At 36.2% G+C, this 19737-nt stretch overlaps 1 protein-coding gene across 7 annotated transcripts in view; it reads left to right on the top strand.

The window, feature by feature from the left end:
- KIF6 (kinesin family member 6) overlaps positions 1–19737 on the top strand; it is a 381890-nt gene that overhangs the window by 102512 nt on the left and 259641 nt on the right. For all 7 annotated transcript variants that reach the window (XR_012517286.1, XM_003923246.3, XM_074397999.1 and 4 more), the window contains one exon: positions 17429–17635. Coding sequence is in view for 6 of the 7 variants with exons in the window: in XM_003923246.3 (XP_003923295.2) it covers positions 17429–17635 (207 nt within the window). In the remaining variant the exon portion in view is untranslated. The remainder of the gene's footprint in view (positions 1–17428; positions 17636–19737) is intronic.

Here is a 19737-nt window from a genome sequence, read left to right as displayed (position 1 = left end):
ACTTACGTAAGTTGAGTTTATGTGTCACACGTATGGATTTAAGGACCCTTAAATTGTTATTTTTATTTGAAACAACATTCACATAGTTTTAAATATCAGAATACCTTTTTTTTGCTTTACAGTATTTTGTATCTGTGCTCAGTACTCCAATATTTTCCCCATTTGATCATTTGTGATGCTCTTATTTGTCATAATAATTGAAGATCAAGGAATAAAGGTTGAGTAAGAATTAGAGCATGTAATGACAAAAGATTTAGCATGCTCCACTAAATCCTGTTCCTCCATATATAGTTTAATAAACAGTGAAACAGAAAATACAGAATAGAGTTGGGTCCTGCCCACAAATGGTTATGAAAAAGAGACAAGATAGATTCATAAACTGCTATACGGAAAACAAGTAGAGGAATCTGTTGCTGCCTCAGTGCTAACTGACCCTCTTTCAGAGGTGATTCATCCCTAGAGAAGTACAGACCTCATCCTTGCCGATTACTTTCCCTCATCTTCAGTGGGTTATGGAAAGGTCCTTAACCTGTTCTACCATGACCTCCAGCAGTTTAAAAGCTTAGCCATTTGCTCTTTCAAAGTTATGCATGAACTTTAGCTAACTACAGGGTTTCAGGCTGTGGTTTTGCAACGTTTTAAGGAACTTCTTTTATGAAACTTTCCTGTCTTTTTATTTTTTATTTTTAAAATTTTTTGAGACAAAGTGTCAAAAATTCCAAATCTTTTTATTTTTTTATTTTTTAAATTTTTTGAGACAAAGTGTCGCTCTGTTGCCTAAGCTGAAGTGCCGTGGTGTGACGGCTCACTGAAACCTCCACCTCCCGGATTCAAGCCATTTTTGTGCCTCAGCCTCCCGAGTAGCTGGGAATAGAGTCGTGCCCCACCACACCTGGCTAATTTTTTTTGAATTTTTGGTAGAGACGGAGTTTTGCAATGTTAGCCAGGCTGGTCTGGAATTCCTGACCTCAAGTGGTCTGCCCACTTCAGTCTCCCAAATGCTGGAATTACAGTCATGAGCCAGTGCGCCTTGCCAGAATTCCAGGTCTTTTCCTGTTAATTACTAGCGAGTGTCTAATATTATAAATAGCTGAAATTTGAAGAAGTCTAATCCTAATAATGCTGGTTGTGCTTTGATTTTTGTTTAATTTTTTTATTTTTTCTATATAAAGCCCAATTTCTACTCGGGAGGCTAAGGCAGGAGAATTGCTTGAACCAGGAGGCGGAGATTACAGTGAGCCGAGATTGCGCCACTACACTCCAGCCTGGTGCCTGGTGACAGAGCAAGACTCTGTCTCAAGAAAAAAAAAAGAAAAAAAAAAAAAAACGAGTCTAGTAGGTTTTGATTGTTTCTGTGCTTGCTTTTATCTTTTCTTTGGTAATAATAATTACCATGTTATAATGAGAACCTGCTTAGTATAAGCCTTGCCATTGTTGTAGACATGTTTTACATATATATATATATTCTTTCTGGTTCTTATTTTATAGATGAAAACTGAGGTTCACAGAGTTAGACTACTTGCCCAAGGCCACACACTGCTGAGTAGTAGAGTCAGGACTCAGCTCCATGTCTGACTGACTCAGAAACTTCCATTCTTTCCTTACGCCAATTTCGTGAGTGCAGTAATCAAATCAACATCTGTCAAATATTTCAAGTGATGATATACTTCCAAATTATTTTAAAAGTATACCCAGTACTTAGCACCTTAGTTTATATCTTGAATGCAGTGAAAGCAAATACATGAAACTATAAATGAAGAGTAACTATCAACCCCTGGAAATTCTTTATTATTCAGAGTCTGTAAAAAAGCATGTTTTGGATTACAAACTAACTGTCAGAATGCAGTTTGTCAGCACAGGGTAAGCTTACTAGGATAAAAAGAATGAACTAATCATTTTTTAAAAAAGTGAAGTTCCCCCATTTCCCATTTACACAGAGGAATCCAGAAGTTGCCATGGTAACCAGAAAACATTTGCAAAACAAAGTCTGAATATGTGGGACACAAAGTGCAGTGCTCTTTCCTTTCATGTTCTTTACCGATAGCCAGCATTTTAAGGAAAAGTTATTAAGAGCAGCTTCAGCCTCTTCTATTTATTCAGAACTCTTAAGTAATTTCAGCAATCCTACCAATGTTTTGAATAAACCCTGATTATGTCCCTAGGATAATTTTTTTTTTAAGTTAAATTGCTGGGCCAAAGAGAATAAATATTATAAAAGCTGAACTACGTGTGACCCAACATCCAAGTCGACCAGTAGCGAGTGTAACTTGATACTGTTTTGTCTTATAGTTGAAATATTTCCATCAATTCATCAAATCTAATTGAACAAAGCAGTCTGCATTCGATGATCAGGCCACACATAGTGCGTAAATAGGACCACTTGCCCCTACCTTGAAGGCATAGTCCTATCCGTGGTCTAGGGCACTCTGTGCCCAAGTATGGTCCTAGGGAAACCTGTATTACAATAGCATATGGTAATCAAATGGTGCAATTTCTTAGATTACATTTCTGGTTGATGGATTCAGAATCTCTTCCATGGAGCCCAGGAATGTGCATTCTAACATTTTAAATGTGTTCAGGCTAAATTTGGGAGCAGTCTAGGCTTTACCCTTAAGAAAGCTCGTTGAACCTGGATTTTTTTTGGTTGGTACCCTATTAATTGCTCCCTCAACTTCAGACTTTGTTATTGGTTTATTCAGGGATTCCACTTCTTCCTGGTTTAGTCTTGGGAGAGTGTAAGTGTCCAGGAATTTATCCATTTCTTCTAGATTTACTGGTTTATGTACATAGAGTTGTTTGTAGGAATCTGTGATGGTAGTTTGTGTTTCTGGGGAATTAGTGGTGATATCCCCTTTATCATTTTTTATTGCATCTATTCAATTCTTTTTTCTTTTTTGTTAGTCTGGCTAGCAATCTGTCTATTAGAATGGTGATAGTTAAAAAATCAGGAGAAAACAGATGCTGGAGAGGATGTGGAGAAATAGGAACACTTTTACACTGTTAATGGGAGTGTAAATTGGCTTAACCATTGTGGAAGACAGTGTGGCGACTCCTCAAGGATCTATAAATAGAAATACTATTTGACCTAGCAATCCCATTACTGGGTATATAACCAAAGGATTATAAATCATTCTTTTATAAAGACACATGCGCGTGAATGTTCATTGTGGTGCTGTTTACAATAGCAAAGACCTGGAACCAACCCAAATGCCCATCAATGATAGATGGGACAAAGAAAATGTGGCACATACACACCATGCAGCCGTAAAAAAGGATGAGTTCATGTCCTTTGTAGGGACATGGATGAATCTGGAAACCATCATTCTCAGCAAACTGACACAAGAACAGAAAACCAAACACCGCATGTTCTCACTCATAGGCAGGTGTTGAACAATGAGAATACATGGACACAGGGAGAGGAACATCACACACTGGGGTCTGTTGGCGGGTAAAGGGCTAGGAGAGAGATAGTGGGGGGTGGGGAGGTTGGGGAGGGATAACACTGAGAGAAATGCCTGATGTACATGACCCGGGGATGGAGGCAGCAAACTACCATGGCATATGTGTACCTATGCCACAATCCTGCAAGATCCATACATGTACCCCAGAACTTAAAGTATAATAAAAAAGAAAAGAAAAGAAAAGAAAAGAAAACTGGTTGAAACCCAATCCCAGAGAAAGAAAAACAAGCAGGTCTATATTCTACACCCTTGTCAACACCACAACATTTGAAAATTCTGCCAATTTCGTAGACAAAAAAAGAAATCTTGTTTTAATTTGCATTTTGATTACCAAATTCTTTTATGTCTTTATTGGCCATTACATTTCTGTTTTTGTTCATGTCTTCTATTAGTTTTTCTCTTGGAGTGTTAGGGTAGGTCTGATTGATTCGTTGACGCCCAGAGGGCAGGAACTTTGTCCCGTTCACCAGTTTGTTGTACTGTATAATAGCAGCTATAGGAAGCGAATACTGTGTCTGAGTTGTCTAGCATAAAATTTCTTACATAGGTATTACCTAGTGTTGTTATTGACCTGAATATATTCTGGAGCAATAATATGCTGTATCTGGCATAAAACATTTGCTGTGAAACTGCTTGACGGGGACCTTTGGTGAGAAAGGAACACTCTGTGCAAACATTGGGAAAGTCCAGGGTCCCCTGGATGGTGGGCAGCTTGCTTTCTTTCCACCTGACTTCCTCTCCCACGTGAATGGTGAGGTGACTTCCTCCAGTCAGTGTTGGTTCCACTCTGTGGTTGGTTCCACTATCTCCCCCTATTCCCGCCAGGTAGTACTGAAGAGCTTTGGAGACCTTCTTTTCTACCCCTGGCTCTACCTTTTGCAAGTATATGCCACTTAACTGGTCTAGTGGACAAGTCACGTAACTGGTCTGAACTGTATTTTCTAACCTGTAAAACGGGCGTAATACCCACCTTCTAGGGTTATAGAAACAATTGAATTAAATAATATTTGGACAGGCCCTAGAGTTAATAGCTGGCAACTATTTAAAGACTTTTGTCCTGTTCATCTCTGTTCTCTCAGCACCTGGGAACTAGTAGGTCATCAGTTATTAATTGTTTTGTGGAATTCACAGAGGAAGACCTGGTGATTTTAGGCAATAAGACTTAACAGTCTCAGGCCCCGAATCGAAAGTGATTTTATGGTACACTGTGCCTATTAGTGAGTACAGAGAACATCACAGATGACTTCAACATTGTATATGTGTATGTGTGCGTGCGTGTGTGTGTGTGTGTGTGTGTGTGTGATACTTCAAATCTTTTGAAAGAGGTTACTTTCCAAATAATTAGCCTATCAACAAAGTTTATGGGATTTATAAATAATTTCCCCAAGAGTGATTAGAGGTCTTTATACCCAATTCTTTGCTTGAAATAAAAGACATACAGATGCTCCCCAACTTACAATTTTTCAGCTTTACAGTGGTGTGAAAGTGATATGCATTCAATAGATACTGTACTTTGAGTTCTCATACAATGATTTTGTTTTTCACTTTCAGTACAGTCTTCAATAAATTATATGAGATATTCAACACTATTATAAAATAGGGTTTGTGCTAGATGATTTTGCCCAACTGTAGGCTAATATAAGTGTTTCACATACATTGAAGGTAGGTTAGGCTAAGTCATGATGTTCAGTAGGTTAGGTGTATTAAATGCATTTTCAACTTAATGGTATTTTTTATTTACGATGGGTTCATTTGGACATAACCCCACGTTGTAAATCGAGGAGCATCTGTACTAGATTTATCTGAGTTGTGTTGATGTGCTTTGTAAGCTCTCAGGCTTTGCACATTAGCAAACTTTTGGAGTAAGTTGTATGACCTTGTGGAAGTGCAAACAGTTGGGAGACAGGGTGTGAGTGGGGGTTAATGGGTTTATGGGAGTTACAGGAACAGCTGTTCTTGGACATGTTGTCTAATAACATGAGTATAAGGCAGGAAGGAAGAAGTAGCTTTATTATGTGATTGTGTTTGTTAACACAAATTTAAGTCCCAGTCTCCTTGGGTGGCGTGTGTGGAAAACAAGAGGATTTTGGTTGCAATTAGTGTTCCAAAATCATTAAACGGATACTGACTAACATCCTCACAAATTTTTGTTTGAAAGATATGTTAGTTACATATAATTAATAAGTTTCTTATAAAATTTGTGAACCTGGTTAGAGCAAAATATACAACAAGCAAACTACATTTTGGACTTGATCTTATTACAATAAGAACTGCATGTTTAGCCAGGTGCAGTGGCACTCACTTTTAATTCCAGCTACTCAGGAGGCTGAGGCAGGAGGATTGCTTGAGTCCAGGAGTTTAAGGCCAGCCTGGGCAATATAGTGTGACCCCATCTCAAATAAATAAGAACAGCATTTTCTTCTTACTAGGCCCTGATAAGTAGCTAGAAGCCTTAGTAAAAGATACGTTGACAATTCTGTCCTCTTCTCTTATATATACTTACTAGTTATAGAAGAAAAGAAACTTAAATTTTGAGCACTTCCTATATGAGAAGCATTTCTTTCTTCTCATATTTTATATATGAGATACATAAGAAATATACTGTTCTTTAAATAGCACTTCTGTGTTATAACATAGTTTGCATTTGCTCTAACCTGATTTAGTGGTATTACATGAACCATGAGATTTGATCTAAAACACTGATTAAAATAAATGAAGTGGTATGGAACAGCTATTATTCGAATTTTAAGATTTATATACACCATATACATTATTAAAAGAAAGTGTTTTGGCTATAAAATTTAGTCCCAGGGTTTCTTCTGATCTTTGAAGTTCTCATCTCTAATTAAACATAGCATATGATGGTCACTTTTACTCTATTCAGTATTACTGACATTCACCAACAACAGCAACAAAAAATGAAAAAGAGAGGAGAAAAAATCCATCTTCAGTGAAACAAGGAAATATCCATAACCTCAAACTGTGAGAAAACCTGCCAAATACTATGAATTTGAATTATGGTGAGAGAGGGTGCTGAGAGCCAACACATATGTCCTCCAACCTCAGGCAAGATAGAGTTTCCTTTTAAAGAAAGGGTCACAATTCTCAAATGCAAATCCAATGATCTTTTGGTTAGAGTGATGAGATCTGAAACACAGGCAAATATGGAGGAAGAATCTGGTAATATTATATAGATGTTCATTCTAACTTTTGAAAGTGGATCCAAAGAAGAAATCTTAAATACTAGCCATTTTTATGATCAGTGATATAGGATCATGCTAAGGAAGATGGCCTTTGGTGAGTGGGGTTCAGGGAGTTTGTGATTTAAGGGGCTTAACTATGAGCCATCCCAGACCTATTAGTATGAAATATTGAGGAAAGTTTATGTTCTTAAGGCTAAAGACATAACAGATGTAATGTAAAAGTATTTAGGACATAAACCTAATATGAATATTTCCTCACCTATCCCCTAGGCTACTCTTTAGCAAAGGGATAGTCAATGTTCAAAGATAAAATTACCAGAAAGAAAACATCCCACACCCTATTGATATAGAGAGAGTAGGTGTCAGGGCTAAGGAACATACATCTGAAGGCTGATTAAATCAGAGAGCACAGAGCTTGTTCTTCATAATCTTAAATGTGTTATTTAAAGACTATCTTTGCTTTTTAAAAATAGCTCAAAATTATAGAATAGCCCAAAGAAAAAGATTACAAGACAAGGCAAAGAAAAGCAAACTTGAAAAACTTAGACAATAAATAAAAGAGAAAAAGCCATTAAGGAGATGAAAATGCCATTAGAAGCCAAAAGGAAGGAGGAAGAAGAAGAGGAAGAGAAGGTACAGGAGAAGGAGGAGGAGGAAGAGGAAAAAAGGAAGAAATATGACTGAAAAATAACTAAGGTTATAAAAATTAATGAGAGAAGGTGATATCCAGAAAGAGACAAAGGAGCATCCAATGATGCTTAGTTAGAAACCCTGAAGAAGAGGAGAGAACAAGGGCAACAGAAAAACTAGAGAAAAGTTTTCTGAAACTTGGAATTGCTTGAATCTGCAGATGAAAAGGACATCACTGAAAAAATTGGAAGAGCTCAAAGAAAAAATTGGAAGAGCTCAATTCCAAGACATCCTCTATTGAAGTGACTAAATTCCAAAGCTAAAGAAAGAGCCTTAAGGGTATCCTGTCAGAAAACGCAAGTCAACTATGAATGAAAATAAAATAGGTTGTTAGTATTGGACATCTGTGCTTCTAGAGTTCTTTCTTCGGCATCTTTATTCTTAGTGGCATTGTCCTAAAATTTGTGTCTGTTACTGATCTTGAAGTCCAGACTCTAAGATTACATTGAGAGCTATCACAATAAAGTTTCAAGGGATACATTTCTTTCATAAGAATAGAATTATACAAATGTATATCTAAATTCTCCCTGGTGTGTTTATTATGACCTGTGTCCCAGTTGTTTATACACAGGATAGTAAAAGGTAGTTTCAGCTTGTCTATAATCCCAAGTATGTAGTATGTATAAAAAAGACAGTTTGACGCTGGGCATGATGGCTCATGCCTGTAATCCCAGCACTTTGGAAGGCCGAGGTGGGCGGATCACCTGAAGTCAAGAGTTTGAGACCATCCTGACTAATATGGTGAAACTCCGTCTCACCTAAAAATACAAAAATAAGCCGGGCATGGTGGTGGGCACCTGTAATCCCAGCTGCTCGGGAGGCTGAGACAGGAGAATTGCTTGAACCTGGGAGCAGAGGTTGCTTGAGCTGAGATTGTGCCACTACACTCTTGCCCAGGTGACAGAACAAGACTCTGTCTCAAAAAAAAAAAAAAAAAAAAAAAGTTTGAATAAACTGCTAAAAATTCTTAGGATTGTTATCCCTTTCAGCCCCATAATATTATTATTCCACTTATGTGAATGGTCAGACTTGGAAATTTTTAAGCGAAGGCTGAATTTTAATAGGAAGAGAAAAAAGAAAAAAATTCAAACTCAATTTAAAATATGAAAAATGGACAGAGAAGACAACTATAATAAGTTACTATTTTGATGGCTAAATTTAGCTTATAATTCCTTTTGCAATCAAGTGAAAAATACAGCAAGGGGTTGCACAGACATTTTGGATTATATAATTTTTGTTGTTTAGAGAGCAAACCTTAATGCTGGTGGAGGATATGATGCTATCCAACTCAAGGGTGATATGTAGGAATGATAATTGAATGTAGTTCCTATTAAAAATACAGGTAAAATTCCTTCTCAATTTCCCATATGTACCACCATTTAGCAGACTTAGATTTTGATATAAATTTGTTTGACTTTGATTTGCCAAATCCTGGAGAAATGATCTATAGGGCAGTAATCCGAATCCTGACACACGCAGAGGAAGTTTCAACAGAACCACAAATTCTGACATTGTTTCCCTGAAATTTCTGAGTCAGCTAATACATCTTTGAGGATGTGAAAATCAAAATTCATCAAATTGATTCCAGACTTGTTAGGAGGGATACATAATAAAACATACTAGACCTATTCTTCTCATAAAGGTGAATCATAATTATTAGAACATTCTTCTTATATGTTCCAGATTGCTTCAAAGTTTGTTTTTAAATTTTAAATAAAATTGGTGTGTCTAGTCTCTTTCTCTTTTACAAAACTACTTTGACAATATGCTGGATAAGAAAAAGACCTAGAATCCTGCAACTGGGGAAAATCATTTCAACTACATTTCTAAAAGCCAGGTGTCTTATAAAGAGAAAAGTCAGAAAGAAAAATGAGATGTTTAGGATCATTAATTCCAGTAGCAGGATATCCACTCAGGAATATTTTGTTGCTAAGCAGTGTGTTCTGAAACAACTCCTGAAAAGATTGAGGTAGGTGTTTGTAGGATCATGTGCTAAACCACTAGGTTTGGTGAGATCTCACTTTTCCAGGCTGAGTTAGAGTACGTCAAGGGCATGGCAGGCTTCCTAATTCAATTCATTTAATATGGGAAGAACTATATGAAGAATCACTTAACCAATGGTAAAGGATTAGGTAATTCTTCATTAAGGGTGAAGTTTAACCTGAAAGACTGAGATACCAACCCAGAAAACATTTAGAAAACCACATGGAAGTTAGCATTTTCAGTCTTTAATTCAGATAGAGCAAATGGGCAGAGGAGCATTAGCGTGCCGGTGTGGAAAGTGTTATCAAACAAAGAGAACTGAAGTGGAAAGCTGAATTCTAGATCTTGTGGTTGCTATTGTTGTTCTTAGTTTGTATGTTTTAAGGAATCACAGGCATATACTTTATAATGTCCCATTCAGTTGAAAAGAGATTTCCTTCATTTGATCTATTCTAGATTAGTGGAAATTCCTGTTGAGATATTTTACTCCAAGAGAGCAAAGTGGTTGAAAAAAAGATTTTGGTACATAGAAATGGAATAAAAGCTATAAGTTATGGCAAGAAATAAGTAAGGTTTCAAGGTACCCTAGAAAACTTCTAATTTGATACACAGAGATAATTCGAATCATTGAAGCCTGCACTACTTGTCTACAATCATTTTTGCAGTGATTGAAAACATAAATTTAACTAAAAGCAGAAAAAAATTAATTTTACAATGAAAACGTAAGTTTAACTAAAAGCAGAAAAAAATTAATTTTACAAACATCCATAAGAGCATATTATGTAAACCCCCAGAAATTATAATTCATTTATTGATGGAAACCCCCAGAAATTATATTTCATTTATTATGAAATAATTCTTGCCCCCAAGTCAGAATTATTACTAAAAATGGCTTGGCCACCCCCCCCCCCCACACACACACACCACAAAAAAAGTGCATCACCATTTATTTTCAAATTTCTCTTTCAGGCAACAGGTATCTTCTGCTCTATAGAAAAGGACTATTAAACAATGAGATTTGAGGTCTTTTACTATATGAAATAGCTTCTAAGAGTGGGAGCCAAGCCACTGACAGGGAGAGGAATAAAGAGCAGTAGAAGGGGCGTTAGCACTGTTCTCCAGTCCTCAGTGCAGGCATTTGATGTTATGTAAAGCATCCTAACAAAGCAGCTTCCACCCCTGCTTCCACAGTCTCATTGCTGCACCGAGACCCTTCTCTATAAACATTCTGAAGCCACCATTGCCTGTCAGGGTCATTTTTGAGTCACTTTTTACAATCTGTGCCATTCTGTTTACACTGCCACAACATGAGCTGGACTCCAAATACTCATCTGAAGGCCAGTGGGTCACACCACTGCTTCACTACGCACTAGAGCAAGCAGTTCACTATGATAACACAATTTAAACAATGTTCCAAATGGATTTTTTAACAAACATGTAAAACTTCAACAACCAATTTTTTGGATTCTTCCAGGATTTGGACATTAATGCCTGTCCATGTGCACAAATGTTAAATGTCCTTTTTGAACACAATTGCTAATGCCAATTGGATATATTCCAAGGGAATTCATGAAGATAAATGAATTTTGAGTAGGTTTATTTGGGGAGTAGGAAAAGGATATACTTGAGTGACAAGCTAGAGGACATTCTAGACAAGAGAAAAGGCAATTGAAGATGTAGGGAGTAGTGATTAGGAGCTCTGGAATCAGGCACAACAAATAGCTGAAGCCCAAGATCGTTAGGGAGATTTGAGTCAATCTAGCTGTTTCAAATAGTTCTAATTTTTAGACTCAAATGAACTATATTTTATGGACTTAAAAAGCTTGCAGATGTAGTCACACAATTATTTGAAGATTTTTAGACATTACGGAGCATGCTGTAAAGATTCCAGAACACAAGAAATGAGCAAGAGTCAACAAATTAACAGCCGTTTTTTAACACTACTGTGTTATGCTAGGCAATGATGCATAAGACCCAGTCCCTGTCCTCAAAGAGCTTGAAGTCTAGGAGGGAGGAAGAGGGAAATGGAGAGGCTTTGTAGGAAGTAACCTTCAGATGAATGGACTTTCAGTGAGAAGTAAGATTTTGCTACATAGGAGATAAGAGGAAAAATACCTTTCTTTAACCATAGGCTTCAGATGTGATGACTCTATCTTGTATATTCTCATCCAAACAATATTCTCTATCTTGTATATTCTCATTCTCCATGTAAGACATGGAGCAGTAGGGCAGAAGGACAACATTCCAAGACCACCTCCGTTCTCCACCCGGTTAGGTAACAGTTCTGGGTATTGTACAGTTGACTTCAACCCAAGTAGTTTTATATTCTTTCAATTTCTTTTTATATCGCCAAGGATATTTTGAGAGATTCAAAAAAATAAATTGACTTGACTTGATCTATAAAATTTTAAATGCTATCAGAAAAGTGAATGAAATTAGTTTAAGGTAAAATCAATGCTGACTCTTAATTGTTTACTGACCATTATTTAATAATCCTTTGTCAGTTTCTTTTTTAGGGCTTGTTATAAAAAATATGAGCTTGTTATGTTCCACATATGTTTTCTTTTTTGGAAAATGGAGAATAGATTTTCTTTTATCGGGTGAAAATTTAAAAACCTAGGCTCACTGGATTCCTTACATTTTCATTTGTAGATAGCACAAAATTGAAAAAAAGATCAAGATGGAATAGATTGTAATGTTGACTAAAAACTAATCAAATGCAGTCATGAAATAAACGAGAGAGAGAGAGAGTGAGAGAGTGTGTGTGTGTGTGTTTGTGTGTGTGTGTGTGTGTGTCCCAAAGAAATTCCATAGCATAGGTAAAGGCTGGAGCATATCTGGTATAGTAACACTTCACATGACATGCTATTTACTAACAATACTAGATTTAGATTGCTCAAGTTCCAGGAAGTAATACATCCCATGTCCTCTGCTGTGATTAGGCTACTTTTGAAATAATATATTCAATTCAAGTGCCAGAGACATATTTAAAAGGGATTTTGATAAACAGGTGCATAAGGCCCAGATGAAAGGAATAGAGATACTGAGTGTTAGGAAGCATGCTAGTTTAATTCAGGGATGTAGATAGGATCGGCATTAATCAACTATGCCTTTTAAAAATACTACTTTGTCTGAGAGGTGGAGGACAATTGGAAGGGCCAAGAGGACTGAGACTAGAAGGGAGAGACTGCAGTAACCCAAGTGAGAGGCAAAAGGTATTTGGCTACTGATGTAGATACAGAGAAGTGGAGGGAAATCCAACAGGAGGAGAATGGGTTGGGTATCCATTCATGGGACACAGAGGGAGAGAAAGAGAGACTGTTGTTTTGGGAACATTGTGTACAAGATGCTGGCAAGGCATTTTAATGACTATGACCAGTCAAACTGTTAGACATTCTAATCTGGTATACAGAACAATTAAGTTAGAGGATAAGGGCACAGGAGGCATCTGAATAAAGTGAATGTCAACAGTGACACTGATATGACCCTTTACACTTCATGGATCACTTCAGCACTCAGTAACTCAGTTGGTATTTAATATAACTGTGCAACAAAGCAGGTCTTAATATGACATTCTAGAAACAGGAAAATCAAAATTTCTTCATGTAAATTTGCTTAAGCTTTTAATACTAGTAAGTGACAGAACCAGGACTTGAAACCAGATTATCTGACACCAAATTCTGAGATTTTTGGTGTGTCTTTTATTATACTACAGAGCCTATGCAGTGAGGATTTGAACCGTAGAATATGAGTCTCTAAGCAGAAGAAATATGGTCACCAGAGCTTAGGACACACCTATTTTTAGGGACTGAAAAGAAGAGAGCAGAGTAAAGGAAAAAGCGATAGAGAAGGAGAAAGTGCCTGGAGAGTATCTGGCCCTAGAAACCAGGTGGTGGGCAGAAGGTGGAAAGTTCCTACAACGAAGGAATGGTTAGCATTTTCAGATGTTACCTAGAGGATCAGCGTGTTCACTGCTAAGAACAGATCACTTTCTTTACTGCACGTTTTGCCTTTCTCATTTCATGCTCATTCTCATTTCACACCTTGTGGCTTTAGATCCTGACTAGATTGTAAGTTCCTTGAGGGCAAGATCCAGGTCTTATTTTCCTTCTTGTCTCTGTACTGCCTAAGACAGTGATATACGTAGGCTAATAGGAAACCTGAAAGCTCTCTGCATGCAGATGATTAATCATCACTAAAATTTTTCCACAGGCACAGTTGCTAGTGCCAAAAGCACATTTGTTTAAAATGTGTGCTTAACTTTGAATGAATCTGCCTAAATGGTGCCATCTGTTCTTAGGCAGTTTCAGAAACATTTTAATACAATTTTACCTTTAAAAAGACAAACGTAGGGCCATGCCTATGAGACATAAAGACATCCTTAAATAAACACAGAGCAGACACAAGCACATCCAATCACACTTGAAAAGCTCCACATAAAGAATGTTTTCTGAGGTTTAAGAAATTTTTATCTAAGAGGACACCAACTGCTACTTCATGCAGAAAATATTTATAAGAAGTTGCAAAACTGTAGGCAGGGACTCCTACAGCATATTACTGCATTTTAATTACAGACTCCAGAATATGCAATTTTAGTTTCTGTGAATCTCATATTCCTTTGAAATGGGTACACTCTACCAATATTCATTAATGGTTCACATTTTATGATGGTTTCAGAATATCAGTTTCGAAGCTGAAGACAGCTGTTGAGAAGTCTCCATGTTATTTGTTTATATTGATTGTCAGTTTGACTTTTGTTACAGTATTGTAGGATTTATTGTTGTGCGAATATGACAGTGAAATGAAACCCATGTTTAAGTTCTGCAAATAACTTACAGTCACTTCCAAAACACCTCAACTTAGGTTCTAAATTTGAGTTTGCGGTTTTACATGCACAGTTATTTGCTGATCCACTTTAGCAGGCAAAATCACACACTGGCCAGGTTTGGGCATAGTTATTGTGGCAACAAGTAATGGGTCAAATTTTCAGCCTGTTTAACTCACTAGATACATCATCACCAAAACTATGCCAGCATTTTGACATCTGTTTATTTTGCTAGTTGGTGTAAGTCAACTATGGTGTATATCAAGAATTTATATTTACAGAAAGAATTTCTGGTTGAATTACCATTCGGATATGTTACCCTGTCTGCACATGTGTGCATCCATATTGAATTTTTTTGGTTAAATCTTATTTTGCAAAGGTGGAGATCTGGACATATTTATTTGTATGAATACTCATTTGGAATATTTTGTTGTTGTTTCAGAGGATGATACTGCTAACTTGTCACTTGTATCTTGAATCAGATTAATTTCTTTCTTGTTCCAAAAAATGTAAAACACAGAAAAGTGCAGAGAATAATGTGCCCAACATCCATGTTTTCCAATCCAGGAATAGCTTCTAATAATTTTTAACTAAATGGAATAGAATACAGCAGGTAAAGCTGAAGGCCCCTTTCTTGGCCTTTCATTTCCATCCCTCACAAATGCAATTGCTTTCATTAGTTTGGTGTATCCTTCTGGCCTGTGTTTTTATACTTAATTACCTACGTTATAGCTTCATGAACAATATATAATATTGCTTTCTTAATTTTGTAAATTGTATTATAGTGTTCATATCATTATTTAACTTGCATTTTTTTCTCAGAATTATATTTTGGAAAACTATTTATGCCGATCTACCCAAAGTCTCTTTATTTTAACATCTCTGTAATTTGAATTATCTCAGTTTACTAATCTTTTCTGCCACAGATGTCTACTTAGGTTCTGCATCTTGTGCGCATTTCTTGCTATTTATTTTTTTCTAAGAAATATATCTAGTAGTTTACTGATGGCTGTGGGTTTATATGTATTTGCAGCTTTGCCACATATTATCAGATTGCTTTCAACATTTGTTCTTAATTTATATTTCCACCAACAGTACATAAAATTTCCCATTTCCTTATATCTCCACCGACACTTATTTTGTTAGACTCTATTTTTTAAAAATTTTCCAGTCTGATGGGTGTAAAATAGTTTAACCTTATGGTTCTAAGTGATGTGGTTCTGATTATGTATAAATTTGAGCATTTTTTCCAAATATTCATTAACTGTTTCCAGATTTCTTCTTTATGAGTTACCTAGTTATATTCTTTGCTCACCTTTTCTTACTGATTGGCGAGAGTTCTTTATTTATTTATCTTTTGAGATGGAGTCTCGCTCTGTCACCCAGGCTTCAGTGCAGTGACATAAGCTTGGCTTATTGCAATCTCTGCCTCCTGGGTTCAAGCGATTCTCCCGCCTCAACCTCCCAAGTAGCAGGCACTACAGATATATGACACCAATCCTGACTTTTTTTTTTTTTTGTATTTTTAGTAGACACATGTTTCACCATTTTGGTCAGGCTGATCTCAAACTCTTGACCTGAAATGATCTACCCACCTCAGCCTCCCAAAGTGCTGGATTACAGGTGTGAGCCACAGCACCCAGCCAAGTTCTTTATTTATTATTAACGTTCTGTCAGCCATATATACTGCAGATGTCTTCTAGTGTTTTAATTTTATGGTGGATTTTATCAGACAGAAGTTTTTACATTTTGGATTATCTTGGCAATATATTTTAAATCAATTTATTTTTGTGTTTTATGTCTTTTCTTAAAGTATCTATTACCTCCTTGGGTTGATTACAATATGCTTTCATGTTTCATTGTATTGGTGCTAGAATTGTGTTATTTCACACTTAAAGCTTTAATCTATTCTGGAATTTCTTTGTGTTCATAGTTTAAGAAAGCAATCTAAGTTATTTTTTTCAAGATAGATAGCTGGTTATTCCAGCACCATTTATTAAATAAGTGCATCCTTCCTCCACTGAGGTATGATGTCTCCTCTATCTCATACACAGCTCCTCAGTGAGCATAGCATGTCTCACTGACCTAGCTGTCTGCTCCTGCACCAGTACCACACTGTTCTAGTTACTGTAGCTTTATGGTATACCTTGATAGATGGCAGGAAAGTCCCTTTTCTTGTTCTTCTTTCACATAATTACTTTTGCTTTTTTTCTCTTCTTATTTTTTGATATAGCATCTTCAATAAGGAAGTGTAAACAGCATTACTTTTCGTTTTATTTGAAGATTTCTCTTCTGTATGATATTTAGGATCAATTTGTCTTTTTCTGTAAACAAAAGCTATAGCATTTTAATTTTAATTGCATTGAATATATAGGTTATATATAGACATTTATATATAGATTAATTTGGAGCTTTTCCATCTATGAAATGGTGTATTAATGTCATGTACACCCTTTACTCCAGTTTTCTTTGTCCTTTACTGTTATCTTATCTTATCATTTTTTCTATAAATCACATATCCTTTATAAAATTCATCCCTTATTATTTCATTGTCTTTCTTGCCATTGTGAATAATATTATATAGTTCTGATTAATTGTTGCTCTGACTTAGTAGAACCTCATTCATTCTATATATTCATCTCATATCCAGCAACCATGCTAAACTTTTTAGTTCTTAGCCATTTGTTTGGAGATGCTCTTGCATTTTCTATGTAGACCACCATATTTTTTATACGTAATGGCATTTTAAATTTCTTCTTTTCCTACTATTATGCCTTCTATTTCTTTTTCTTGTTCATTATATTGTCTAGGGCCTCCACTTTAGTGTTGAATAGTAGCAGCGATGGTAGGTTTCTTTGTGGATTATGTTTACAATTGTGATCATTAATTTTTCTGATACACACATTCTCACCTTTTTTCCCATGAGATTAACATTAAGCTTTTTCAATCTGGCTAGCCAAGGTTAACGTATGGATTATAGTCAGATAATAAAATAAAGCTCTATTGGCAAAAGGACTCAATCTATACCTCATTAGAACTCTTTTCTCGCTTTCTGAGTGAAACCATCCACAGTGGTCATCAGTAATTCAAGAGGTAATACGTTAAAAATAACTTACTTTAAAGGTCTGAGTTACAAGTGGTTTTGCTGCAGCTGAAAGTTGGCTTAATGGGAAATGTCTTATCCCTAAAAATATCATTTTAAAACTTTTGATATTCTTCAAAAATTCTCATTATTCAAATGATTTTTTTCTGCAATTTTTTTATAGACTCCTATGAACCAAGCTTCAACCCGTTCCCACTGCATTTTCACTGTTCATTTGTCAAGCAAAGAACCAGGATCTGCAACTATACGACATGCCAAACTTCATTTGGTTGACCTGGCTGGTTCGGAGCGAGTTGCAAAGACTGGAGTAGGGGGCCATCTTCTAACGGAGGCCAAGTACATCAACTTGTCACTACATTACTTAGAGCAGGTAAAATGGGCAGAGTGGGATGCATTAATAACTATAGCTACCATTTGCTGATCACATACTATGTATCAGGCATTCTATTAGAATATTTTTGTTATGATAAAATAGATATAAAATTTGCCATTTTAATAATTTTTAAGTGTATAACTCAGTGACATTAAGTACATTTATAAAGTTGTGCAACTATCAACACTATCCATTTCTGAAGGTTTTTAATACTCTCAAACAGAATCTCCCCATTCCCCTGTACTCTGGTCTCTGGTAATCTCTACTCTACTTTCTGTTTCTATAAATTTGCCTATTCCAGGTGTCTCGTCTCATGTAAGTGGAATTATGCAACAGCTGTCTGTTTGTGTCTGGCTTACTTCCCTTAGCATAATGTTTTCAAGCTTCATCCATGTTGTAGCATGTATCAGAATTTCTTCCTTTTTTAAACTGAATAATATCCAATTGTATGTCTATGTCACATACTGTTTATACATTCATCCCTGACAGATAGTTGCATTGTTTCTGCCTTTTGGCTATTGTGACTAATGCTGCTGGGAACATTGGTAGATCTACTAGCATTTTGTATCTACTGTTTTATTGAACCCTCACAACAGCCCTAGATTGTAGGTATTAGTTACTATCCCCATTATATAGATTTTAAAATTCAAGTCTTCCAAAGGTCTTCCCACAAGGTTACCCAGCTAGGGGAGGATAAGGATTTGATTCTAGATTTGCTTGGCTTCACAGCCTATACCATTTTTCACTTTTTGTCTTACTGCCTTATTGTAAAATTAGTAGTAGGTAAGTAGAAATTACAATTGGCTTCCTGTTGCCTGTTTTCAAGCTGGTTGATTAATAATGGGAACATAACTTTGAGATGGCTGACGTGTTTTCTGCTTGGGGAGACTTTATTTAGTTGGTAATTTTGACCCCGTGATGGTTCTATTAGACTTGTAGCTTTCTCATCCTACATCTACCCCAAGCTGATTACAATCCACCCCAGTATGGGCTCTATTTTTAATTTCTGAATTTAATGTCAGGGGAGAGAACACTCATCTGAATTTAGCTAAATAAATCTTTCAGAAAAAATATATTCATCTCTAAAATGAGTGGATTGAATTAGATGATTTCTCAAGTTCCATTTAGCTTTCTGAGTATAAGGGCTGTGAGTTGAATGTTAAAGATGGCAATTACTTCCAAATTCAAAAAATAAAATAAAATAAATAAGAAACATGATCAAAAATCGGAGTGGAGAAGTACAGACCCTTGGTGAGGCTGAAGGACTTGTTAACGATTTGGCTAAAAAATTGGAGGGGAAAAAATAAAACTTTTTTTTTAACTGCTTAATGAATCCTTCTGAGACTGATGTTGCCTCAGTGTTAAATGCTTTGTAATGGTCACATTGACTAAAAAAGCAGATGGAGAGAAACCTAAGGAATCCTATCTGAGCAAGGTACACGTGGCTACACTCCAATCCAACCAGATGAATCCCAGTCATGCAGCACCCAGAGATTAAGGCCAGCCTGGCATTCAGATCATTTTAGTGTTTTTAACAGGAGTCAGCATTCCTAAGCTCTTTCTTGCTCAAATATTACACACTGCTTATACTTAACAGGGCTTTTTACTTAATAGAACACTTACAGAACATTGATATGAAAACATAATGGGCTGTATTCAAACTGCTTTATTTCAAAGAAATGCGTCTGCTTGTTTCGGATGGTAGCGCTGTCTGTTTTAATTTCCATTATATCCATCTGTTCATACAAAATTATGTTTATCAGTTGAATCAGACTTCCCACCAATTGTAATCACTCAAGAGAAATGCTCTGCCCTTAATTCTTTTTTTTTTTTTTATCCTATAAGCCTTTACAAGCTGCTACTTGTCACTAAAACTGTTTCTCTCCTCACATTTCTTCTCTTCAAAATTCTTATGACAGCCTCGTATGAGTAGTCTTGGGGGCTATGTGGCATTGGATTTTCTATATCATTAATTTACTTATCTAACAAATATTTATAATGAACTACAATGTGCTGAGGGCTGTGCTAGGCACTGGTGCCTAGTGGTGGACAAAATAGAAACAGTCCTTTCCCCAAAGACCTCTTGGTTCAGTGTAGGG

The sequence above is a fragment of the Saimiri boliviensis genome, chromosome 4 (genome assembly GCF_048565385.1).
Source record: "Saimiri boliviensis isolate mSaiBol1 chromosome 4, mSaiBol1.pri, whole genome shotgun sequence".
Classification (NCBI taxonomy): Eukaryota; Metazoa; Chordata; class Mammalia; order Primates; family Cebidae; genus Saimiri; species Saimiri boliviensis.
This window is presented reverse-complemented; position numbering and strand designations above follow the sequence as displayed.